The 27,932-nt window shown below is 42.5% G+C and overlaps 1 protein-coding gene across 3 annotated transcripts in view; it reads left to right on the top strand.

Moving 5' to 3' along the window:
* The window catches only part of dennd2b (DENN domain containing 2B), a 521,499-nt gene that overhangs the window by 333,674 nt on the left and 159,893 nt on the right, over positions 1-27,932 (top strand). For all 3 annotated transcript variants that reach the window (XM_041196869.1, XM_041196870.1, XM_041196868.1), the window contains 2 exons: positions 1,130-2,368; positions 21,698-21,852. In XM_041196869.1, the coding sequence (XP_041052803.1) occupies positions 1,130-2,368; positions 21,698-21,852 (1,394 nt within the window). The remainder of the gene's footprint in view (positions 1-1,129; positions 2,369-21,697; positions 21,853-27,932) is intronic.

Genomic DNA, 27,932 nt, shown 5'->3' with positions numbered 1-27,932 from the left:
GGCAGCGCTGAGCCTTTCAGTGCATCTTTCACACTGGCTGGCCGTTAATTGGTCAGCCAGCATGAAATCGTGGTTGGGGGCCGATTGTGGGCGACGGCCCGTTCCTCGGCCATTCCTGAGCCCACTGATCGCGGCCACCCGCTGACCCAAAAATTCTGCCCCATGTCTGTGTAATAACTATCATAATGTTCTCATTTATTTGTATTTGTGCTATCAATTCATCCATCTTGTTGTAATGTTGTATGCATTTGGATAAAGAGGCTATAATTCTGTCTTTTTTAACTTTTTTCCCTGTCTTCCTTATTTGCTGGTGCACTCTTATGCTTGTATGCTCTGTCCCTTCCTGTCACACTCTAGTTATCATTACCTGTATCGCTACCCTGCACTATTGCCTTGTCCTTTCTCTTTAACCTTCCAAATCTCCCCTCACGCAGATCGTCCTTCCCACTATTTTGTTTAAAGCCCTCTCTGCAGTCCTGGTTATATGATTCATCAGTACACTGGTCCTAGCACCAATGAAGACTGTCCCAGTGGTACAGCTCCCACTTTCTCCAGTGCTGGTGACAGTGCCCATCAGTGAAATCAATTTCTTCTACTCCAATCTTCAAGCCACACATTCAACTCTTTGTTCTTATTTACCCATTGGCAATTTGCTTGTGGCATGGCTCAGTTAGTAATCCAGAGATTATTACCTTTGTAGTTCTGTTTTTTAATTTAGTTCCTAACAGTTCATAATCCTTTATCAGAACTTCTTTCTTAGATCTACCTGTGTGGTTGGTATGCATGTGCATCACATGGCTTGTTGAATTCTCCACCTTGTTCACTCCACCTTGCTAACTCCCTCTCTACTTTCAAAAATCTCCCCAAGATCTCTCTATTGTGCCTTTGGTTCCCCAGCCTAGTTTCTCTATTCCACTCCCATTTACCTGTCATTGCTATCCACCAGATCTCTTTATTCTTCACTGCTGAGATGATTTCCTGCACATGAAGGGTGTTACATAAAAAAGAAATGGTTATTAATAGGAGGCATAAACTGAACAATGACTAATAAACGGAAATAGAATTTGTGTTATTGTGTACAAATTTTTTGTCTCTTTCACCCTCTTAAAGAAATTTTCTTTCTTTACAGGCGTCATTCAGTGTCCCCAACCACACTTTCATTGCCAGTAAGAAGCCCAACATACCCATTAAGTGACAGTGAAGACTCCTATAGGTCTAACAGATACGCTCATATTTCAACTCCAAGACTGAGTTTGAGGGATTGTGGTTCAGGAGGAGCAACACCAAGGAGCAGTTTTCTACATTCATGTAGTATTGATTCGAAAAGTCCTTTACTGAAAGCTGTGAGTATTGGATGCTTAGACACAGACCTGCCAGGTGCCACAATTGAAGGGATCAGAGACCAGAAACAATCACGGGAAGAATGCCAAGAGGGGCCAGGTGATGGGATAGGCACCCACCAACTTAACCGGAGTACACTGTCTTTGGCACCTGCTTCTACATTCCGGAACCTTTCCTTCAGCCGGGCCAGTATACGCTCTCAGACTGTTGACATTAGGCAGAAGATTTCAGAATGGGAATGCAGAAAGGAAATGTCCCCCAGGCGGAATCTGATGTTGGAGAAAAGAAAAATAGGAGATAGGGCTAGTAGCGAGGGCTGCCCTAGTATGCTACCTTCACCGTGCAGTGAAAAGACCTTTGATCTGACAGGATTCAAAAGAATGAGTCGGTCATTTTCAGAGTGTTCATACCCTGAGACTGAAGATGATGCATCTGATAAAGAATCATTTGCCAGACATGAAAGATTGTTTGGTAAGAACCAGTCTTCCAATATTTGTGGTAAAGAGCACACCAAAAAACAGACCTCTGCTGTGTTAAGCAGGATTCAGAAAATTGAGCAAGCTCTCAAGGAGAGCCCCAATAAGGACCTTCCCCAGTTGCCCAGCAGCTGCTACGGCAGGGAAAGACTGAGGAAAAAATCTTTCACACCAAGTGTACCAGAGGATATTAAGGAGACTGGGAGTACAACACAGAGAGGAAGTATCAGCTCTGTGGTAACAGAGCCAGAGCCTGACCCTGTGATTGAGAAAACTACATTAGATCAGCAGCTTAGTCATAATTCTGAAAGCTCCTACCACAAACCTGAACTGCCGACTGATAGTCTGCCTAGCATCGTGGTGAATCCTGTGCCAAAACCAAAACGCACCTTTGAGTACGAAGCAGATAAAAACCATAGGAGCTCTCCTAGCAACAGTCTACCTCCATCCTCGACTCCCACTTCTCCCCCGCCTCTCCCATCAACCCCTGCTCCTCCTGTCACCCGGAGGCAGAAAAAAGATTCAAACCTCCACAGGAAAATCCATAACAGGTAAACTGGCATCTTTACTATAATGTTTACAGCATTTACTCCTTGCTAGGAAAATCAATTAAAGGTAGAATTGTTTACAATGAATTACATTAGGACCTATCATGTATAAAAGTAATCATGTAGTTGAAAAGTAATATATGGGGACCCCGAAAGAATAAGACATTGAATGAAACTAAAGTAGTGGAGTTTCCATCAGTGTGTAAATTTGCCAAATGCTGTGATACTGAACCAGACAACTGAGGAAGGCCCCAGGTATGATATTTGGCTTGTGCTGAGTCATCAGTGGAGCAGAACAATTGTCTCCAGCATAGCGATTAGAAGATGCAGTCAGGGTCATTGTATCAGGCATATCACTTTGCAGAAAGGGAAAAAGAAATAATCCAATACAATACACAGTCTTTAAAATGGCCATTTCCTCATTGGTTGCAAAACCCTCAATCCTAACCCAGAGGATTAACTCAAATCCTTTGAAAGAGAATCCTACCCTTTTATCCTGGCAATCACTGAATTCACATGGCAGAATGTTGCAGGTCTTTGGGATAAGTGTCCCTCACAGGTTCGTTGTGCAGTGTAACTGAGAAATATTGAATACTATTAACACTTTTGGTACTATATTATGATTATTGAATATCTCACCTTGATGCATGCAGGTGCATGCACTGCATTCTTGCACCATAAGAGAATGCAATTCTCATTATTTAATAGAACTCATGACGCACCTATGCATTCAAAGACACTTCTGTTCAAATTATATTTTTGGTCTTTGATTGAAGATCCATTGAGGTCACTAAAATTTTGAAAATCCTTTCATTCTCAACCTCACAAACCTGTAGGAGCACACCTGGCTGGTGCCTATTAAGGAAGGTGTTGAGTAATATTTGGCCTATGCTGATACTTCCTCCTCAGTGATGATGATAACACAGTTCTTTGGACGCCTTTCAACCCAATACAATGAAACTGTTATTGCACTCACTCCCACAGTCTTCTCAGAATGACTCACGTAGTAAAAGAACTGCTGAGATATGCAAAATCATTGACTCTGTGCATTGGGCTTGGTTTTAATTGCATTTACTGTTAATACAAATTTGCTATCTGCCTGCTGTGACTTAGAGCAGCAGATGTGGTTTTCTTTAATTTTAATGGTGTTGCTTTGGCTGCTGAACTGAAGCTTAGCACAAGAATTTTCTTGACGTGCTTTTTTCATTTGATGTTTGTCATCACCTTAATTTGTAAGAAGTGCAGGCCTTAGTTTGTTATTCAGAGTTCGGATTGGATTAGTGTTATTGCCCACTCCCCTGACAAATTCTACTTTGAGCTTCTTTTGTATGACTTTACTTCCAAGAAACATTCATGATACATTAAGGTTGGGCGCAATTTCGTTGTCTTAAAGGGGATTGAAAGTACTTTTTTGTACTCTCCTTTTTATAGAAGAAAATGTTTGTCTCACCTTCAATTTCTTTAATGTTTTTAAAAGAATCTTCAGCTTTATCACTGACCTGAAGCACTTTGAACAGAATCTCCCTCCTTCACGGCAGGGCTGCTTGGGTGCCGTCAATGACAGAAAGTTGCCCTGTACAAATCTCTTACCTTGTAGCATGGTTTTCTAAGTGTGTGACCCATTCTTGGGTGGGTCACTGTGTTATTATTTTGTTGACTGTATCATTTTTATAAACAATTATGAGCTGACTATTCAAGTTTGGATTGCCAACAGGGAGGTTCAGCAACCAGCTGCATGTATTTGGAAATAATTGGCACACAGCCGGGGATTTGCCATTATATGTGGCTGGCTGATAAGACTCTCTGCCGACAACGAAAACTCACAAAATATAATCTTCCACTTTCTAGCTAAGTTAATGATATTTCTGCTCTACCCATTTTTCCTCTTCCCAGGCCCCCTTTACAACCCACCTCTTTTACCAAGCCATTTGTGACCAAAATATTTCCTTTGGCTTGGTATCCATTTTTGTCTGATTATGTCTCTCTGAAAAACCTTGAGACTTTTTTTAACATCAAAAAGCACTATATAAATCTATGCAGTTAATTCTCAATTTTTGTCTATCTTCCTCTTCTAAGCACCTGACAGAGTTCTTTCAGAAAATATGGATCCTGATCAGACAGGTGATGTTCCTTGTCATACAGTAGCTCTGACGCTCCTTCACTGGAATTTTGCCACACTTCTATATTTTCTTGGCACATTAATTCTTTTTAAAAGCAATCTTGTTGGAAGCCAGCCTTGTGGCTGGCCCAATGTCTAAACACAATGACTGCAAAAGTTAGCTGGTCACTGACATGCCATTTTTGCCAGGATTGCACCCACTAGTTACGAACATATGAAATAGGAGCAGGAGTCGGCCGTTCGGCCCCTCGAGTCAGCTCCACCATTCAATAAGACCATGGCTGATCTGTTTGTGTTTCGAGTTCCACATTCCCATCAATCCCTGATAACCTTTGATTCTTGTTAGGCAAGGGAATCAATCTATCTCCGCCTTAAAAATATTCAGTGACCCCCACCTTCACTGCCTTCTGAGGCAGAGAGTTCCAAAATCACACAACCCTCTGAGAGAAAAAAAAAGCTCCTCATCTCTGTCCTATAGGGGAGACCCTTAATTTTAAAACAGTGCACCCTAGTCCTGGACTCACCCACAAAAGGAAACACCCTTTCCACATCCGCGTTGTCAAGACCATTCAGGATCTTATATACTTCAATCAAGTCACCCCTCACTCTTCTAATCTGCAGTGGAAACAAGTCCAGCATGTACAACCTTTCCTCTTAAGATAACCCGCTCATTCCAAGTATCAATCTAGTAAACCTCCTCTGAACTGCCTCTAATGCATTTACATCCGTTCTTAAATAAGGAGATCAAAACTGCACACACTATTCGAGATGCAATCTCACCAATGCCCTGTACAACTGAAGCATAACATCCTTACTTTTATGTTCACTTCCTCTCGTAATAAAAGATAGCATTCCATTAGTCTTCTTGATTGCATGCTGTACCTGCATACTAACGTTTTGTGACTCATACGTGAGAACAGCAAATCCCTCTGCACCTCAGAATTCTGCAGTCGTTCTCTGTTTAAGTAATACTTTGCTTTTTTATTCTTCCTGCCAAAGTGAACAACTTCACATCTTCCCACATTATACTCCAACTGCCAGATTTTTGCCCACTCACTCATCTATATCTGTCTGCAAACTCCTATGTCTTCTTCACAACATACTTTCCTACCTATCTTTGTGTTGTCTGCACATTTAGTTACCATGCCTTCGCTCCCCTCACCAAAGTCCTTGGGTAAACTGTAAAAATTTAGGTCCCAGCATAGACCCCTGTGGGACTCCACTTGACACATCTTGCCAATCAGACAAAGACCAATTTATGGAAACACTCTGTTTCCTGCCAGCCAATCAATCTTATATCCATATTAATGTGTTACTCCATATACCATGAGCTTTTATTTTCTGCAATAACCTTTGATGTGGCACCTTATCAAATGGTTTCTGGAAATCCAAGTACAGTACGTCTACAGGTTCCCATTTATCCACTGCACATGTTATTCCTTCAAAGAACTCTAATAAATTGGTTAAGCATGATTTCCCTTTCACAAAACCATGCTGACTCTTCCCAGTTACCTTGAGCTTTTCTAAGTGCCCAGCTATAACCTCTTTAGTGATCGACCCTCACATCTTCCCCAGGACAGACACCAAGCTAACTGGCCTATAGTTTCCTGCTTTATGCCCCCCTCCCTTCTTGAATAGAGGGGTTATATTTGCTACTTTCCAGTCTGATGGAACCTTTCTATTCTCTCCAGTTCTGACACTGCCATGGTTTCAGGGTTCATTGGGAGGCAACTTCATTTTCCTGGGATCAGTGGGCTACTACAGGTTACTACAGGTATATTTCTGATGCCTGCCTGCCGCATGCTGAACAAAAATACACCATCTGTCAATCATCAGGAGCCTTTGGGGTCTTCAGGCTCATTCCTGGCTGCTCCCCCAGGAAACCCCAGGCCAGAAAATACAACAACTGACTTCCAACAAAAAAAAAGACCTTGAGAGATAAATATTGGTCAGGGCACCAGGGATAACCCCCACCCTTTTGCTTTTCTTCAAAGTAGTACCATGGCATCTTTTACATTCACAAATGCAGGCTGGTGGGGCCTCAGTTTAATGTTTTATCCAAAAGATGGTTATGACAGTGCAACACTCTCTCAATGCTGCACTGGAGTCAGGGAGACTTTTGGATCGTCTTCCTTATTCCCTCTCCCCCAGGATACCCCAAGGTTTCTCCCTTTGGGCCCCTGTTGTAAGGCAGTTGATTCAGAATGTTTTTTTAAAAAAGAAAAATTTATTTCCTTATCGTTGGGCCCACCTCAGTAGGCCCCCCTTGTGTCTGCTGTGATACCTCAAGATACACAGACCTCAAGTTTGATGCTGCTTTTCTCAGAGTCAGAGAACAGTAGTTTTCCAGAACAGGGAAACCTCCTCACTAACTCCAGCCATTTAGCATAATTGGCCTTAACATTGATCTGTCCTTTAGTCTGACCAGAAACTCCCAGATTTGGAGTTAAAGTAAGAACCCACACCAGATCTCTCAAGGAATCCGTTTTCACCACAGTTACAAAAACGCTTTGTTGGACTTTTACTAAATTTGTAATTTCCTACAACAGATTCTTGGCTTCTATCAGAAGAATTAAAGGGGTTATTTCTGCTGCTTGTAATTTATAACTAAATTCTAAAAGTATGTATGAGAAGCACGTTTGAAATTGTTGTCCATGGTTCCCCACCACAATTTACCATCACCTCTCCACTGGGTGTGATCCTTACAGAACTGGCACACTTATCCACCATTTTTCAGCACCCCTAAAACTGTTACACCAAAGATACACCCATGACCAGAGATTATTTTCAGGGCCTGAATGCCTACTAGAATGGCAGGCAGTAGATGCTGAAAGATATGCAAATATATATTTTTTAATGAATCTATTTTATTGCAGATAGAACAAAAACACCATTTAACTTTGCTATTGTCTCCAGACATACACAGCTGCTATCTTGGCAGGGAGGTTTTGAAGAAGCAATAATCACATGCACACAAAAGCAATTCATCCTTTCAGCCATCTAAACAACTGATGCCTCAAAGTAGGCCATTTTGACTTTTTAATCAGATATACTTTTTAATCTCTTTTAAACAGTCATAAAGATATGAGCCAGGAGGAGGTAGGAATAAGAAAGAAAGTTAGTCTGTCTAATTGGCTGCTTTACGGGCTTCATGATCAAAATGTACACCGCAAACCCTCTTGTTTCTGTCTAGTTTCTTTCTGGTTACAACGCAGAGGAGGTCATTTGGCCTGCCCTGTGTGTGCCCGCTCTCCACAAGAGTAACTCAGTTTTTCCTGCTTCCCTGCCTTTTTCCTGTAGCAATGCAGATTTTTTCTCTTCAGATAATTTGCAACTCCCTTATGAAAGCTACAATTGAATCTGCCTCAAGCACACTTCCAGGCAGTGCATTCCAGGCCCTAACCACTGACTGCATAAAAAAAGTTTTCCTCATGGGCCAGGATCTTTAGTTTGGCGAGCAGGGGTGGGGCCCACTCACCAACGCGTAAAATGACGCGGGATGACATTGGGCAGAACTCCCGATGTCACCCTGCGTCATTTCAATTTTCAGGCCAGCAGGGGCACAGCCGAATCAGCTGTGCGCCCGTTGACCTGTCAACGACCTATTGAGGCCATTTAAAAAGTAATTGAGATAATTAATGGACCTGCCTATCCAACCTTAGGGTTGGCGGGCAGGCCAGGAGTCCTGGCAGGCTTCAGAAAAAGCAGGAAACCTCATCCATGGGCAAGCTGAGGTTTCATGAGGGTTTTAAAAATTTTAATAAATGTATGCCTTAAAGTGATAGACATGTCCCAACTCATGTGACAGTGTCGCATGAGGGGACATGTCAGGGAATTTTTTTTTTGCACCAGCACCATTTTTAAATTTGGCACTGATCTCCCTGAGGCAGCTCTTAGCCTCAGGGAGATGAGTGCGCTCTTTTGTGCGCTTGCCCGTAAGAGCGCACTCTCAGCTGAGGGATTTCCCCCCCTGCCTGCACAGGGAGCACATAGCGCTTCCTGGTGGTCGTCACGCTGGGGCCCGCCCATGTAAAATGGTGGCGTGCCCCCAAGTGGGGGCACCGATCGGAGGCATGCCTGCCCGCGCCTGCTCCTGCACTCCCCCCCCCAATGGGGGAAAATTCTTTCCATGATTATTTAGTGGTTGAACTAATCCAGCATTCACTGTGATAGTCTGTGTTGTAAAAACCTCCAGCAATAAATTTGTAGTATTTTCTTTTCTTCTGAAGAAGTGTCATATTTAACTTGAAGCGTTAACTCTGTTCCTCTCTCCACAGATGATGCCAGACCTGTTTAGTATTTCCAGTACTTTCTGTTTTTATTTTCTTTGCTGAATGCTTAGTAATCTTTGTAGACCTTGAGACATTCTGGGGCAACCATATAGAGTGATACATTGCTGATCTCAGTCAGTGATCTTTACCATCTCCACTTCATAGAATAGACATAAAGGCCCAGAATTTCACCACAATGTACAGGCTCTTCATCATGGTGAAAAAACTAGAAATGCCCAAACATCGGAAGAACCCCCCTCTCCCCCTGAACATGGCACTTCCCGTTTTCAAGGAGGCAGGATTATTGGCGGGGCACGTTTCGTGCATGCACATTTTATGGATACAGCTGGCCATTTAAATCATCAGCTTCTTCCACTGAAGTGGGATTTTGGTAGGCCAGGAGTGTGAAACCTGATGTGTGCATATTAGAACAGTTTAGAGCAGATCTGAATTTGGTGGCTACGTGTGGAAAGCCAGGGAAAGGTAAGGTACCCCTTTGGACCTGGCCCTGGGACACCTTTGGGGGAGGTAGGGTGCTCTTTAGGCTAGGCCAGGTGACTGTTGGAATTTTTAAAATGTGCATTAAAAAGTGCACGACCTCATTACTGTCAAGCTCATTGGAACTGTCAACAGACCGGTTGAAATAAACTGTCAAGACTGTCAGAAGCATGTGTCGAAGGGATCTGTCAAAGGGATCTGTCAAAGGGAGCTGTCAAGCTTTCAAGGCATTTAAAAGTTCGGCCTTTAAATCTTTGAAAAAATTGTCTGGACTGTTTTAAAAAAAAAATTGCTTGTTATTTCACTCTGCTGACATAAGTGACACAAAAGGGAATTGCAAACTACCTGAAGAGGGTTCCTGCTGCTGGATTAGTACTGCATGATTGATTTCGCAGTCATCCATTATCACAGACAGGTATCTGTCATTCCACAGTTTGGTTGACAACTACAAGCGGTTATGGATGTTTTTGCAGGACTATGAATTCCAGCGTTTGTTGTTATAAGGGATTGTGCACTTGAATGAACTAGTTGTTGTTATAGGGCTTTATTTTGTTGAAGGAATGCAAATAATGTAAATGGGTTTTTATGAATGAGGGAGTATTTTTTCAATATAGTGAAGTCTGCAGTAAACAGAAGGAAGCAAAATACTGAGGTTGCTGGAAATCTGAATTAAAAACAAAAAATGTTAGAAAAGCTCAGCAGGTCTGGTAGCATCTGTGAAGAGAGAAACAGAGTTAACATTTTGAGTCTGTATTACTCTTCTTCAGAGCTAAAGAGAAGCAGGTGGTGCAAAATAGAAGGTCAGGGATAGATGGGAGCTAAGGAGAGATTGACAAAGATGTCATGGACACAAGACAAAGGGAGTGTTAATGATAATAGTAAAGATTAAAGAAGGTGCTCATAGTGGCATAAAGGCAAGAGCAGAGTGTGCTAATAGTAGAACAAGAGTCAGCGCTCAGTGAAAACACTACATAGAAACTAGTGACAGATGGCCATGTGTGTGTGTGTGTGTGTGTGTGTTGGGCAGGATGGGGAATGGGAAAAGGGATAAAAACATGAATAGCTAATTATAAATAAATTAAATTAAAATTAACAAAACATTTGGTTTAAAAAAGGGGTGAGGATAGAGGAGAGAGTTCATGGTCTGAAGTTGTTGAACTCGATGTTAAGTCCAGAAGGCTGTAAAGTGTCTAATTGGAAGATGAGGTGCTGTTCCTCCAGTTTGCATTGGACTTCACTGGAACATTGCAGCAGGCCAAGGATGGACATGTGGGCATGAGAGCAGAATGTTGTGTGGAAATGGCAAGTGACAGGAAGGTCTGGTCATGCTTGCGGACTGTGCGAAGGTGCTCTGCAAAGCGGTCACTCAGTCTGTGTTTAGTCTCCCCAGTGTAGAGGAGACCACATTATGATGCTAAAGTCAGAAAAAGGATAGTGATAGTGTCACAAGAATGCCTCTTTATTTTCAAAAAATTACTTAAAAAAATCTTTCAACTGACTGGAAATTCGGTACTTTGAAAAATGAGACAGCAAACTGCTTTAAAAAGCAAGGCTACCTTCCAAGGTGAAGGTGAGAAAAGCAAACAAGAACCCCTCCAAAAGGAAGTGTGAAAAGAAGGACGTTTGAAAGGGAACCTACAGATTTCAAAGCCCAACACTCTAACTAAGGAAGAGATTAAAAATGCAAAGTCCTGAATTTTAATCAATAGTACAGACAATGGGAACTGCTAACAAGCCAGATATACCCAACAGACACTCAGATCACTAGGAGAACTGATAGGACTAAAATCTGAGAAGACCCTCGGACATGATGGTCTGCATCCTAGGGTCATAAAGGAAGTGGCCGCAGAGATAGTGGATGCATTGGTTATAATCTTCTAATATTCTCTAGATTCTAGAGAGGTCCCATTGGATTGGAAAGCCACAAACTACTTTTGAAGAAAGGAGGGAGGCAGAAACCAGGCAACAATAGGCCAGTTAGTCTAATATTGGGAAATTACATAAGAATAGATAAATTTTGGGAAAATGGTGGAATCCATTATTAAGGAGGTAGTAGCGGACATTTAGAAAATCATAGTGCAATTAGGCAGAGCCAGGATGGTTTAGTGAAAAAAAAATTCATGTTTGACAAATTCATCGGAGTGCTTTGAGGATGTACCAAACAGGGTGGATAAAGGGGAACCAGTAGATGTAGTCTGTTTGGATTTTGAAAAGGAATTTGATAAGGTGCTACATAAAAGGTTACAGGGATGAAGTATTAGCATCAATAGAGGGCTGACTAACTAACAGGAAATGGAGAATCAGGATAAATGGATCATTTTCAGGTTAGCAATCTGTAACCAGTGTGGTGTTGGGCTTCAACTATGGGTGATCTATATTAATGGTTTGAATGAAGGGACCATGTTGTATCTAAATTTCCTGATGATACAAGGATGGGTAGGTAAGCAAGTTGTGAGGAGGATACAGAGAGTCTGCAAAGGGATATAGATAGGTTAAGTGAGTGGGTGAATATTTGGCTGATGGAGTTTAATGTGGGAAAATGTGAGATTGTCCACTTTGACATGGAGGATAGGGAAGCAGAATATTCTTTAAATGGAGAGACTGCAGAATGCTGCAGTACAGAGGGTTCTGGGTATCCTTGTACACGAACCACAAAGTGTTAGCATACAGGTACAGCAAGTAATTGGGAAGGCAAATGAAATGTTGGCCTTTGTTGCAAGGAGGATGGAGTACAAAAGTAGAGAAGTGTTGATAAAAGCAAAAAACTGCGGATGCTGGAAATCCAAAACAAAAACAAAAATACCTGGAAAAACTCAGCAGGTCTGGCAGCATCTGTGGAGAGGAACACAGTTAACGTTTCAAGTCCGCATGACTCTTCAACAGAACGAAGGAAAAATAGAAAAGGGGTGAAATATATTTCACACCTTTTCTAGGGAAGTGTTGATGTCACTGTACTGGGCACTGGTAAGACCGCACCTGGAGAACTCTGAACAGTTTTGCTCTCCTTATTTAAGGAAGGATAGACTTGCATTGGAAGTAGTTCAGAGAGGGTTCAGTAGGCTGATTCCTGGGAAGAGGGGTTTGTCTTTTGAGGAAAGATTGAGCAGGTTGGGCCTATATTCATTGGAGTTTGGAAGAATGAGAGATGATTTTATTGAAACATATCAGATACTGAGAGGGGCTTGACAGGGTAGAGGCTGAGTGGATGTTTCCTCTCATTGGGAATCTAGGACTAGGGGCTACAGGTAAAAAAAGGGGTGATATTTTATGCCCCCCCATGGTGAGTTTGGAGTCAGGGAGGGAATTTAATCAGGCGGGATGGTGGTGGGTGGGGACCCCACCACCTTCCTGCCTCCACCCTGATTAAGTCTGTGGTGGGAAGGTTCATGGTGGCTTTCCTGCCAAGCCACCAATCGAGGCTCTCAAATGGGTCATAAATGTCCACTTTAGGGCCTTGTCCCACGGTTGCTGGTATTAATCCAGCACCAGGTGGGCCTGTTGCCATGCGGTGAGCAAGATGAGCAAACCTTTGTGGGTTGTTTGTGTTCTCCCACGATTTGGGGGGGTTCTGGGGTCAAGGGTCCCTTGGTCAAAAGCACAATGCCTGTTTGTGGGACCCGTCATCGGGAAGGGACAGGCCCACTGAGAGCCATCCCTCTGTCCTGCTGCCAACCACCACCCCCCCCCCCCCCCCCCCCCCCCCCCCGCCCCCACACCCTCTTCCCCACAAAACCCCTCCTACCACCCTCTGGACTGGGTCTTCCATGATCCTGGGCCTCCGGTAGGTGTTTTTCCTGTAGTAGGCAATGCCTCCCCAGTGGCACTGCTGAGCAAAAGAGCTGCAGACTTCAGATTGGCGGCCAACTCTCAGCGGGCAATCCTGAAGCTCTTCTCATGGCCTGTTAATTGCTTGATTTATTCCTAATTTGGCGGGCATAGCCCAAAGGAGGCAATGCAGTCCCTTGTCAGATCTTTAGCTGGAGGCCCAGAACTTCATCGCCTCCATAAAATTCCCCCCAAAGGGTCTCCCATTTACGACGGAGATGAGGAAGAATTTCTTCTCTCAGAGGGATACCAGTCTTGGGAATTCTCTTCCACAGAGGGCAGTGGAGGCTGAGTCATTGACTATACTTAAGACTGAGTTAGACAGATTTTTGATCTACAAGGGAGTCGAGGCTTATGGGGGACAGGCAGGAAAGTGGAGATAAGGCACATTCAGATCAGTCATGATCTTATTGACTGTCAGAGCAGTCTTGATCGGCCAAATGGCCTACTCCTGCTCCTATTTCTTATGATTATATAATCTTATGAATGTGTTCAAATAATTTCAATGTGGCATTAAAAAAATAATGAACAGTTATTTGAATCTACTTTGTTGCAGTCATTTTTGAAAATGTATAATAACCTTTTTAATTCAAATCAGAGAGAATCTGTCTCAAGTGTTGAAAGGAAAATAATCAGGCCAGATAGGTCCTGTCCGTGATGAGAAAAAGAATGAAACTGCATTAATAATATTGAATAAATCTTGGTTTAGTGCAGCATTCACAGCTTCTTATTTTCTGCTATTCGAGTGAGCTTAGCTTACTAACTACTGTAAAAAATGTATTCGTGTGAGAAAAATAAGGTACTGTTGTCTAGTTTTAGTCAATTCCTGTTTTTTTAGATCCAGTCACCATATAAGTTGTTTTAAAAAATGAGGTCAGTCCAGATCTCAGTAGCAAGCTTATTTCAATTTAATGTCTTAGGCTTTAATGGTTACCAGTGGAAGAGGGAAATAACTCACACTTTAAACAATGCTGTGCAATTGCTTCCATTTGCTTAACAGTTTCTTTTCTTAAACCTGTGTTTTGGGATTTTCAAAATCCAGGATGTGCTGGTAACTATATTCCAGTTAAAGTCACAGAGCAAATTTCATCTTCCATGCCTGGGCACTAAGCAAGAGAGGCAGATTGCCCATTTGTTACAGAACCTGCCTATTTTCACTTAATTAAAAGCAGGTACCACAACAATGGGTGACCCAATCCTTCAGATTGGTGCCCAGACAATAATGACAAAAATTTATCCCACAAGAATCGTTTTGACATTTTAATTTGAAAAGGACCAATCAGTTTGAACCTCCTGAAAAAAAATGGAATCTTCAAAAAATAGTGCAGATTAATTAGTGTTCTGCAGTGATATGAAATTCAAAGGAAAGAAACATTGTTGTTTAAAAATTATTTACAAAAAGTTAGCTTAATTTTTAGAATTATGATCTTTTTGTTACTTCATTCATTCAAAGAATTAAGTCAAATATTATCTACTGTCACCTTATAAGGGAAGAATATGAATTGTTTGTGCTTATGCAACTTTTGCAAAATAAATTTGTTTGATATTTTAACCTTAAAACTTAGGTCTGTGTGATGCTTATCAGTTGCTATTCACCCTTGATAATGCATTAAACTTTACCTTATATTTTTGAAAGCCAAGGAAAACAGGAAAGATATTTTTGGAGATGGACCAGGTATTGCAGTACATGAAACTGGGTAATAGAGTTCAGGTCTTAGGTTTTGCATTAACTGTTGGTGTCCCTGCTGTCAGTAAGATTGCAGGAGAAGCCTTGGAACTGTGAAGCGCTCTTATAGAGCTTGGCATTGGTTGGAATGTGGATAAACTTAGGGTATCAGAATTTAACACTATTGTCAGATATGGAGTTGGGAGCACTGGGAATTGGTCCTAGAAATTGGCAGAGCTGGAGGTTGTTGCAGTGTGGCAGAACGTCTTGTGATCTTTAGGTACTGGCAGGCAGAGATTCCTGAGGTTTGTGTGGGCTGATGTGGTTTTGTTGAAATAGGATCCCCTAGCCTGCAAACTTTGGATGGAATCAGATGACACAAAACCTGGAACTACTCTGAACTGTAAGGAGGATAGAAAAAGACTTCAAGAGGGCACAGACAGGCTGACACAATGGACAGACACATGCCGGATGAAATTTAATGCAGAGAACTGTGAAGGGGTACATTTTGGCAGGAAGAAGGAGGAGAGACGATATAAAATAAAAGGTTCAATTCTAATGGAGCTGCAGGAGCAGAGGGACCTGGGAGCATACAAATCATTGAAGGTGGCAGGACAGGTTGAGAAAGTGCTTAATAAAACATTGGAGATCCCGGGTTTTATAAATAGAGGCATAGAATACAAAAGCAAGGAATTTGTGATGAACCTTTATAAAACTGGCTCAGCCTCAATTGAGTTTTGTGTCCAACTCTGGGCACCAGACATTAGGAATGATGTGAAGGCTTTAGAGAGGATGCAGAAAAGATTTACGAGAATAGTTCCAGGGATAAGGGACTTCAGCCATGAGGATAGGATGGCACAGATGTGGCTGTTCTCCTTATTGAAGAGAAGGCTGAGAGGAGATCTGACAGAGGTGTTCAAAATTATGAAGGGTCTGAACAGAGTAAATAGAGACAAACTGTTCCCTTCTCTTAAGTAGATTGGCAAAAGAGTCAAAGGTGATATAAGGAAAAACATTTTTAGGCAGCTTATGGTTAGGATTTGGAATGCACTGCCAGGGAGTGTGGTGGAGGTGGATTCAATTGTGGCTTTCAAATGGAAATGGATACATTCAAATGGATAAACACCTGAAGTGAAAAAAAAATGCTGGATTACGGGGAAAGGACATGGGTATGGGATTAGATGATTTACTCTCGCAGTGTCAGCAAGGACACAATGGGCTGATTCTTCTGTGCTTTAACCATCCTGTAGTTCTATGGGCCCTGGAGTGTGAGAGAGCTGGGTGGGCACTTGCAACATTAAGGAAATTGTAGATTGGGATTCTGGGGTTTGGGAGCTTTGAGGATGTCTCAGTTTCCATGAGCATTGCAGGTTGGAATGGGGATTGTAGATTATGGGAGCTAGGGAAAGGGTATTACTGAGATATGAAAGCAAGGTGGGATCCTAGGATATTGAAGATCGGGGTGGGAGCAATGTGAATGACATCTTGGAGCTGACAGTGCTGGGAGGGATAGCCTGAGGACTGAGGGCTGTGGCAAAGGTTCTCAAGATTTAGGGGGAAAGAAAGATATTCTGGTGTCTGGAAACACTGAGAAGGGGTATCTGGAGACTTGACCCAGATTATGGAGGAAAGGATGGTTTGCAAGAATTGAGACGAACCTTAGGTAATTAGGGATCCTGGAGCGTGCTATGGCATTGATGGGGGACTATAGCCTGTCAGTATTTAAGGAGGAAGTCAGGCTGTTGTATTATTGAGGGGATGGGCCCAGAAGAATGTGGCTCAAAGTTTCCCATAGTCTATTACACAACTTCAGCTGTTCCTACCTTGTTGTTTTGGATCCCAGCCATCTGACCAAAAGCTCATCACGCTATGCTGACTGTATGCAATCAGAAAATATATTAGTTCCACAACTTTGCACTCCCAGTGGGATTCACACCTGAGGGGAGACAAAATGGAAGATCAAAACTATAGTGCTTTAGCCTTTGACTTTATGCGATATGAGTGCAGCCCCCTGTTAGAATCATGGCACAGTTGTGTTTTCAACTCTCTCAAGGCTGGTGGCTGCAAACTCACAGGGTAGTTTGCTTTTAACTGCAGGCAGAATAACTACCAAAGCAGATAGCAGGTGGTGGTAGCAGCATCATGGAACTTATGCAGTGCCAAGAAACCAATGATGGCCTGGTTGTCAGCAGCAGCATCGGAGGCTGGGACCTTAGTGAGAGATGTGTTGGTTGGGGGTTGGATATTAATTCTTGGGCCAGACTTTAAAAAACTTATTCGCCAGGAATGTGGTAGAAGATCATTTTGTTAGGGGGCAGAGGCAGCAGCAGATCATATTAAGTTAAAGTGGTGCTGATAGTTTTGTGGCTCTTACAATGGATAATATTCCCTCCTCATCATCCATTAGCAGTTAGTGAGTGATGGACCATTCTGCTCACTTGGTTACGTTAAATTCCAGTTTTACTGGCTAACTGCCTTTCTCCCATAGCTCACTGGCCAACTGATATGCACTGATTCAGCAGGGATGAGAACTTCCTTTACATCCCCAATTTCCGATAGGTTGCTCCCAGCGGTGCCCCATTGGTTAATCCTCAATTCCAGGCAATTTCTAGACAATCCTGGAGGATTTGAAACCCCCAGCATGTCAGACAAAAACCATAAGAGGAAATTGCTGTAGCAAGTGTTACATTTAAAGACAGAATCACCGTAGACAGGATATTTAACATATATTGATACAGAGGCTCTGTGACATTACATATAGTAAGTCAGAGAATCTGTTGTTTTATGACAATAGGTGCATTATATCATGTAAAGTGTTGCCAGGGGCTCTGATTTACAATGATTGAATAAGTGAAGCTCTGTTTTCAGTACATGGTATTGTAGAATTTTTACTGGCATCGTGCAAATTAAATTCCACAACTTTTTATTTTTCATGGGCCAGAGTTTTACCTTCGGTGAGTGAGCGCGCGCCCGACACGCCAGAATGTAAAATGACGCGCAATGACATCGAGCGTGCATCCCAATGTCACCATGCACCATCGCGATATTTCGCTAGGCAGGCGCGCGATGAAAAGAGATGCGCCTGCGAATAATTAATGAACCAGTTAAGGCCCTTGAGGCACCAATTGTCTGTGATTTTACGTAGCCCATGCGATTTTCAGGGCGTTGTATGGGCACAATGGGCAGGTAGGTAGGCCACATTTTCAAAAACCTCATCTGCGGGCGGGATAAGAGGGGTGAGTGGGCTCGCTAATGCGAGTTGTTTATGTTTTAGCTTATAGGTTGCTGCTGCATGCTTGTATGAGCAGGATTTCATTTTGCTTCAGAGCTGCTTTGACAGAAATAAGAGGCTTCAGTTCAGGACTCTGGAGGAGTCATACCTCTTGGGACCTTCCAGGTATCAGACAGCCTTCCCTTGCCCTGGGAATGGGGATTGTGGTCTGAGCAGGAGGCACCTCCTCTGAGGAGGAAGAAAGGGCCAAAAGTGAGAGGAGGCCAGGTGTCCCTTTTCAGCCTCCAAGGGAGAAACCTGTGGGAGGATAGACGTAGGCACAAGGGGCGCAGAGCCAAGAGGAAGTCCAATGCGGAAGGAGCCGCAGAAGACGCCATTATCCTGCTGCCAGGATTTACAGGCAGCGATGCAGCTACCTTAATATGTCTGAGGTGCAATGCCAAAGGAGGCTTCGTCTCTCAAGAGAGACAGTGACCTCCATCTGTCAGATAATCGGCCCTGAGATCCGCTCCAACAGTGTGGGTGGACAACCCATACCAGTGGCGCTGAAGGTCACATTGGCCCTCAACTTCTATGCCTCTGGCTCTTTCCAGGGGTTGGTGGGTAATCTTTGTGGAGTCTCCCAATCAGCTGTCCCCAGTTGTGTCAAGCTGGCGACAGACGCTCTGTTCAGGCATGCATTGACTTTCATTCACTACCACATGGACGAGGCCCACCAGGCAGAACAAGCCAGAGGCTTTGCAGCAATTTCTGCGTTCCCCTGCATCCAGGGTGCAATCGATTGCACACATGTGGCCATCAAGGCACCAGTGGATAAACTGGGAGCCTTCGTCAATAGGAAGGGATTCCACCCCATGAATGTGCAGATAGTTTGTGACCATAGGATGCATATTCTGCAAGTCTCTGCAAGGTCTCCAGGCAGCTCCCATAATGCCTACATCCTGAGACACTCCCAGGTGCCGAGGCTCTTCAGTGCTCCAGCCCGGCTGGATGAATGGCTGCTGGGTGACAAGGGCTATTCGCTCAAAAGGTGGCTCTTGATGCCCCTCTGCTATCCAAGAACAGAGGCCGAGCAGCGGTACAAAAGGAGCCACAGCTCTACAAGGGCAGAGGTAGAGGGAGCCATAGGGTCCAAGAAGCGCCCATTTGACCTGAGGTTGCCATGGGGATAAACGGCTAAGAAGCAAAGGATAAATTGAGAGCTAATTGCAGTGAGGTTGGGCTTCAGTCTGCTTTCTGTTAGGCAGTTCAGAACATAATGGCCCAGATCTTCCAATCATCAGCAGTAAGGTGGGGGAGTACTACTGTCTACGAAGTTTTCTGCACCTTGACTAATCTGCACGATGCCAGTAAAAATTCTACAATACCATGTACTGAAAACAGAGCTTCACTTATTCAATCATTGTAAATCAGAGCCCCTGGCAACAATTTACATGATATAATGCACCTATTGTCATAAAACAACAGATTCTCTGACTTATTATAAGTAATGTCACAGAGCCTCTGTATCAATGTATATTAAATATCCTGTCTACGGTGATTCTGTTCTCTCATGATGGCAGCATACCACCACAAATCTTGAGATCTCTCAGCTGACTACTGATATGCTCCTCCAGAGAGATCCAGGCAGTGGAATCATTATTTCAGCATGCCAATGGTCTGCTCTATCACATTCCTTATGGTGGCTTGGCTCTTCTTCAGTGCATACCACGCATGTGTGTGTTGGTTTTGAACCAAAGTCATGAACCATGTCATTAGTAAATAATCCTTGTTACCCTGTAGTCACCCTTTGGATTGACTCATTAGCTGAAATAAGGCTGGCACAGTGGACTGCTGCAGAATAAAGGCATCGTAATTGCTGCCAAGATATTGGGCATTGACCTCCATGATGCAATGTCTATGGTCACCCACCAGCTGGATGTTGAGGGAGTAAGTGGAACCCCTTTTTATTCTAGCACAAGGTAGAGTTAACATGCAGTGCCAGCAAGGCAATGTGTCAGCAGTCAATGGCATCCTGTACCATGGGAAAGCCGGCCTTTCTCCTGCTCATTCTGCCTGCTTCTTTCTGGCAAGAGGGATTGAAATGAAATTAGATCTCTTTGAACTGAGAGCCTTGGTGACCTCACCAGTGCAACAGTAGAAACTGTGAGATGTTGATCCTGGAAGGAGCTTAATGCATAAAAGTTCATAGTTACGGTCACCTTCACAGCCACTGGAAAATGGTTTATTGCCCTAAACTGAGGTTGAAATTGCAGCTGCAGCAGTTGGCAGATTTCATTGACTGCCTCCTTAAGTGCAGACATCTCAAATATTTGCTGTCACTGTGGTTGAAGTAGGAGAATTGCTCCCTGAACACTCAAGGTTGACATAACCTCTTGCAGAGGCCCTTTTTCTTTTCCTTCTCCTCCTCTTCCCTCTTCTCGCAACTTGCCTACTCAGAGAGCCTCTACTCATTCTCCCAGTTATGCTCAATTCCAAAAAGACCTATAGTGCACTTAATACTGGTTTATGCAGAAGTTTTGCAATCAATAAGAAGTACATAAACACCTTTTATAGCAACATCTGTAGGCTTTTGAAATCTGAAAGCACTAAAAATGTATAGAATTGTAGTGATCTGTAAGTAATTGATGATACTTTTAAATAGCACGAGTGAGGGGTGTTGGCGTCCATCAAGCTGCTCAGCTGTGCGAAGTTAAGAGAGAGTGCTGGTGGCAGCGTGGAACTTCAAAATGGCAACACTTATGTACTTACAATGAACACTACTTGCGTGTGCAAAATCGTTTGCCAAGATCGCATTTGGCATGCTTCATGTCAGAAGTGTGCATATGATGTGGATGCCATTTTAGAGCCCCAAGGGCACTCCTAGCATCCAGAAAACTGTTGCTACCGCGCCCAATTTTGCTCCTCTGGTATTTAGCAGTGTTGGAAAGATGGTCTGGAGTTAAGAGCACTGGGTGAGGTCAGTGTCACTCAGTATTAAGGTGGGGTAGCTGAGGGTTGGCAGCATGAAGAAGGGGTATTTTATGGTTTGCCAAACTTGAAGTGTCTATTTCTGTTTCTTTCTTTTATACATACATGCATGCACAGAACACACACACACACACATACACACACCTGCAACTTCGCAACGAGAAATGAGAACAAATCTACAAATTTGGCCACAATCTTTTGCATTGTGAGTAATGGAATGTAGGGTGCAACTTCAACTTAAGTGTTGACAAACCCTGCTCCACTGATCTTTCGGTGTAATTACAGAGTTGATTTTGTGATCTCATGTTCTCAGTTGGGAAGCCACATTCACATTGGAGATTAGACTACGACAATTTAGACCTGATTTTCTAACCTATACTTCCTTTGAGCATATACCTCACTGCAACTGAGTATTGTAGAACCATCCTTTATATATTCTGAGTCCTTCTCCAAGTCTATTTATAAATTATCTGATTTTTTTTAAAGCTGTTGATCAGCCTTTGGCAGTCTTTTGTATTGATATTTGCAGATAAATGCTGATTGCGGAGACAGCACTAAATTATAAATAACCTAACTGATATTCAATTAGAAAACAAACAATGAAAGAGACCTGTATATCTGACATTAATAACAGTTATGACAGCTTCAGCATGTTTTAGTTTGGGTAAAGCATTCCAAGAGCTGTACATTTTTAAAAGCTACCTAATTATAAGCCTATTAACTAATGACTCTTTTCTGTGTGTTTTGCCAGGAAATCCTTTGAATTTGAAGATGCTGTCAGTCTTCAGTCATCCCACTCTCCCTCTCCTACTGAAAATGGTACATCCACCTCTCCTCTGGAGGTACACAGCAGATTCAGTTCAAAAAGCACTTTAGCAGAAGAGAATGCCTATGAAGACATCATAGGTAAGAGTCAGAAGTAAACATAGTGAGAGGACTCACATTTACACCTCAAAATGATACCATCTTGTTGGCCATTCACAAACAGATCAACTTAAAGAAATGATCTGTAGTTTATCATACTTCAGTTATGTTATTTTTTTAGTGATTAGAAGCTTGGAATTTGCAATAGTAATAACAGCAAGGCTGTCAGCATCGCTGTCATTACTATGTAAGACTTGAAGCAACTTCTGCCATCCTGACATGCACAGTTAAATGTTGAATCCAGAAGCTGGTGTCTGTGATACCCTATTCATCTGGAGCATGCACTATTGCAGTCTATGCAGATGAAATCAACACAGCTGTAAGGACCAATAAAAACATTAAGCCATGTCCATTCAAGATAACTGAGTTTTTAATGTTGTTCTACGTATAATTACTGCTTACCAACCTCTCTGGCACTAAAAATCTAATCTTACAATTGCCAAGTCTCATTGTCTCAGAAGAACATTTAAAAATTGCAGGTTTTTTAAAAACTATATATTTTTAAAGTTTGTGCTCTGATATTCACATTTGTCCCTTAATCCCGTCTGTATGTCCCAATATTTATTTTGTTTTCTATACGATGATATAAATATCAGGCAGAGTCAACATGGTTTTGAGTGGGAAATCCTGTTTAACCAACTTATTGGAGTCCTTTGAAGAAGTAACATGTAGTGCCGCAGGCAGGGAAGCCAACCCCCACAACCCCTACAATTTTCAGAGAAGGGTCTCCGCTTCCAGCACTCAGCCCTATAATTTTTGGAAAGTTTTTATCATCTACCTGCAGTAGGCCCCAGGTCTCCTGCCTGGCTCAACAATGACCACTGTTCCTGATGGCTCTGCTGAGCTGCTGGCCTTCTGATTGGGTTGGTAGCTCTTGGGGTTGTGCTGTAATACTCAGCCTGGTCATCGCCACTTAATTGGCTGCCGCCCATATAATGCAACCCGGGGTCCTGCTATTGATTGAAGTGGGATTGCTTCCCACTTCTGAACCCCTGTTGCTTCCAGAAAATCCTGAACATTGAGTTTAGGTAGAACTAATCTTTATCATTCTTTGTCATAAATATTAATGTTGATATTAGGTTGAGTTTCTAGCATCACACTGCAAAAAACATATCTACTATAACTAATGACATGAAGTAGCTTTTGACAACACTAAATTAATATCAGTTTGAAATCTGAATATATTTTCACCATTATACTTTTAATGGTCATCCCTATTCCCTCGATTAAATTTTTCAAAATGGGTAAAAATCTCTTTAAAATATCCATTGAAGTATTTTAATTCCATGTAAAAATCTCAAGTACCCATTATTATGGATTAAAAAAATATATCTCTAGATGATGTCCTGCATTCAGTAAGAATCTCATGTGCCAAACCTCAATTTCCCCACCTCAATTCCTCAAGATTGTAATTTCATAATATTACTATGTTGCTAATTCCCAGTAGATTTTGTATTTTCTATAGTTCCAAGAGTTTTAACACAGGGCTTTCACTGGCTATAAATGATGTGAAAGCCCAACCTCCGGAGTTCTCTCTTCTTTTCCATCAGCATTTATAATCAGGCGTGCAGGCAGAAAAGGAAAAAAAATAGATGAAAAAGAGCGGAAACTCTTGTCTACTTCTTAGCGACTGGTTTCAGAAGCGAAACCTCTGAAGCAGAAACTCTAACGAGATTGGTAAACTATCGATAAGGCAAAATGGAAGAAAAGTTACTCGTAGAAGACATTTTTGTAAATTGAGATGGAAATTTTAAATTAGATCTCGAGGTGCCGTTCCCAGGTTGAAAGGACAGGCAGATTACCAACTCAAAGAACTTTACAAGTGTATTTAGATGTCACTTCAGCTTTCGCCACCCCTCACCTCTGAGGAGGTTCTTAATCAATACTCTACATTCTCTCCTTGCAACATTTGGAATACACCTTAACTAACTTCAGGCTTCAATCCAGTTCCTTCTATTAATAGAGCACTGCACTACTGTGCCCACTTGATTGATACATTACAAAGACAGATTAAACAACCCATCCAGTTTTTTTTAAGTTTCACAACCAAGCATTTATCTCCATATTGTAATCGAGTATAATTCAAGTATGTTTAAAATATATACAATGTTTGGAGAAAATGACAGTTGAAGGGAGTAAGGATGGGAAGAAAGCACTGAAAAACCTTTATTTTAACCAAAGCTAGAAATATTTGGGTCAGCTGGAAAAAGGTCAAGAAACATGCCTATGTGATATAAACTTGAACCAGGACAGTAACATTTCTCAGATATCCAAGTAAGTAAGTCTGAATAAAACCAAATGTGGTTTCTGGCAGCACAGAACTCACAATACAAGAACTTGGCTTTGCATTAAGATGCAATGAAGGAATTTACTCCTCAGTTAACTCTTGGCCTTCTAACCAACCCCTCCCCCCCAGTGTATAATCAACCCTTTGAATACTGACGAGAAACTAACAGCAAAGGCAGTACCAAGAATAAAACAAGATTTTTCCAATCGATTGTGATGTGATGAGCATTCAGTTCCAACACTTGTATATTAAAGCTGCTTCTGATCTATCAGAGTAGTGGGACATGACTTCTTCAATACTCAGTTGTACTGAGACTTCAGAATCCTGACAATTGAATGCATAATATATTAGTGGCTTTAGATGGTCCAAGATGCCACCACACCAAGATCACTAAACACACCATATATGTATCCACTGATGCTATCATTCCACAGTGTGAAAAGTAGTTGAAGCACAGCACCTTATGAAGTGGTGTCTCTAGGCTTCCAGAAAGTTTTTGACAGAATTCAAGGAAAATGATCAAGAAGCCGTCTGAAAGAAAGGAAGCAATGAGTACTTGTTGAGTAGATTGAGCATGGGAGAGAAGTGCTAAGTGGTGTTACTCAGGACTTGGTGGTGGAATGTTACTGTTTCTAATTTACACTTATGCCTAACAAACAATGGGGATGGCTAGCAGGGATGTCAACATGGGTGAAACAAAGCAATGAGCTGCAGAAGGTATAGGGTACTTTTGTAAAGGGTAGAAGAATAGCTGATGAAAATTAATACAGATAAGACAGTACATGTTAGAAGAAAAATAGACAACATTCTTGCTCTGTGGATGGCGTAGAAATAGCTCAAGGTGAGGTTGAGTGGGAAATCTGGAGAAGTGAGTAAATTTAGTACCTAGCTTGGTAAGGTACTGAGGAGTAGTAATTAAAGCAAATAAAATGAAATAAAGCAAATTAGTACAGTATAAATTAGAGAAAAATATACCAAAATTGCACAGTGCTCCAACTAGAGAACTTGTAACAAAAGCAGAAAATGCTGGAAAAACTCAGGAGGTCTAACAGCATCTGTGGAGAGGGAAAAAAAGAGTTAACGTTTCAAGTCCTTATGACTCTTCTTCAGAGCTAAAAAGAAGTAAAAATGTAATGAAATTTATACTGTTTAAGGGGAGGAGATGGGGTGGAGCATGTGAAGCTGGGTAGGAGGCCAGTAATAGTTGGAGGCAAAGGAGAGACTGCCAGAGATGTCATGGACAAAAGGACAAAGGGGTGTTAATGATAATGGTACTGGCTAAAGGAGGTGCTGATGGTGGCACTAAGGTTAGAAAGCAGAATGTGATAATAGCAGGACAAGGGTAAACACTCTGGAAAGAACAACAAGAGCAAGTGACAGGTGGCCCTTGTTGGGAGTGGGGTGGGGGGAGGGGACGGTGGTAGGGAAAAATATGTAAAATAGGAGAAAATGTGGGGATAGAACAATGAATAAAAATGACAATAAATAAAAATAAAAATGTGTAGATAAAAAATAAAAATTAAAAAATTAAAATTAAAAAACGAAAATGAATATTGAAAAAAGGGGATCAACAAAAGGGTAAGGATGGAGGAGAGAGTTCATAGTCTGAAGTTGTTGAACTCAATGTTAAGTCTGGAAGGCTGTAAAGTGCCTAATCGGAAGATGAGATGCTGTTCCTCTAGTTTGCGTTGAGCTTCACTGGAACAATGCAGCAAGACAAGGACAGACATGTGGGCATGAGAGCAGGATGGGGTGTTGAAATGGCAAGCAACAGGAAGGTCTGGGTCACGCTTGAGGACAGACAGAAGGTGTTCCGCAAAATGGTCACCCAATCTGCGTTTGGTCTCTCTAATGTAGAGGAGACCACATTGGGAGCAGTGAATGCAGTGGATCAAATAGAAGGAGGTGCAGTGCTTCACCTGCACCTTCTGTGATTGCATGGGAAAGTGCTGTGGGAGGAGGATGAGGTATTGGGGGTGATGAAGGAGTGGACCAGAGTGAAAAGTGAGGACAAAAACCCCACCAGCCTCTGCATTCAAAGGATCATCCTCCGCCATTTCTACCAACTTCAGCATGACGCCACCATCAAACACATCTTCCCATCACCACCACCCCACCCCCAGTCGGCATTCCATAGGGACTGTTCCCTCTGGGACACTCTGGTCCACTCCTCCATCGCCCCCAACACCTCATTCCCTTCCCACGGCACCTTCCCATTGCAATCGCAGAAGGTGCAACACCTGCCCCTTTACCTCCTCCCTCCTCACCATCCAAGGGCCTAAACACTCGTTTCAGGTGAAGCAGCGCTTCACTTGCACCTCCTTCAATTTAGTCTACTGCATTCACTGCTCCCAATGCGGTCTCCTATACATTGGAGAAACCAAATGCAGATTGGGTGACCGCTTTGCAGAACACTTGTCTGTCCGCAAGCATGACCCGGACCTTCCTGTCGCTTGCCATTTCAACACCCCATCCTGCTCTCGTGCCCACATGTCCGACCTTGGCCTGCTGCAATGTTCTAGTGAAGCTCAATGCAAACAGGAGGAACAGCACCTCCTCTTCCTATTAGGCACTTTACAGCCTTCCAGACTTAACATTGAGTTCAACAACTTCAGACCATGAACTCTCTCCTCTATCCCCACCCCCTTGTTTATCCCCTTTTTTCAATATTCATTTTCGTTTTTTAATTTTAATTTTAATTTTTATCCACTTATTTTTGTTCTTATTCATTTTCATTTCTATTCAGTGTTTTATCCCCACTTTTTATCCTATTTTCCATCTTTTTCCCTACCACCGTCCCCTCTCCCCACTCCACCCCACAAGGGCCACCTGTCACTTGTTCATGTTGTTCTTTCCAGAGTGCCTACCCTTGTCCTGCTATTATCACATTTTGCTTTCTGACCTTAATGCCACCATCAGCACCTCCTTTAGCCAGTACCATTATCATTAACACCCCTTTGTCCTTTTGTCCATGACATCTCTGGCAGTCTCTCCTTTGCCTCCACCTATCACTGGCCTCCTACCCAGCTTCAAGTGCTCCACCCCACCCCCTCCCCTTAAACAGTATAAATTTCATTACATTTTTACTTCTCTTTGGCTCTGAAGAAGAGTCATAAGGACTCGAAATGTTAACTCTTTTTTTTCTCTTCACAGATGCTGTTAGACCTGCTGAGATTTTCCAGCATTTTCTGTTTTCGGTTCAGATTTCTAGCATCTGCAGTATTTAGCTTTTATCTAGAGAACTTGAATTCATTTTGATCACTACAACACATGGAAACCATGCACGCCCTGGAGCCAGTTCAGAAAAGTGCTACAGGGCTGAGCATCAGGATTAACGGACTTGGCGCTGAGGACAGGTTTAAGAAATTGGGCACAAAAGCATTGAAGAAAGGAGACTAAGGGGACTTTATAGAATTATATAAGATATTTAAAATAATCACTGTAGAGATGCGATAGTTGGTGGAATAAAAGACAGTTTTTCCATACAGACCTGGCAATGGAGCTGGGGCACAGCTGTTGTCAGATTTTCAGCAAGTACATTGCCTGGCTAGATCCCCGTGAATCCCTGCTGGGGCCTGGGGTGGGGGGGCCTCTATTAGTCATAATTTGCTTGCTGGTGAAAAATACTATCATAGTCTGGGTTTGAATTGTGCCAAACTGCTATTTTCTTAAAGCTGTATTGTGATTCACCTTGGTAATTCACACGTGTGACTAATAGCCAGTGGCACTGAGAGCAACCCAGAGTTCAGTTGTTATAGATAGAGTGGACTCAGTC

Source organism: Carcharodon carcharias, chromosome 10, assembly GCF_017639515.1.
Source record: "Carcharodon carcharias isolate sCarCar2 chromosome 10, sCarCar2.pri, whole genome shotgun sequence".
Taxonomy (NCBI): Eukaryota; Metazoa; Chordata; class Chondrichthyes; order Lamniformes; family Lamnidae; genus Carcharodon; species Carcharodon carcharias.
This window is presented reverse-complemented; position numbering and strand designations above follow the sequence as displayed.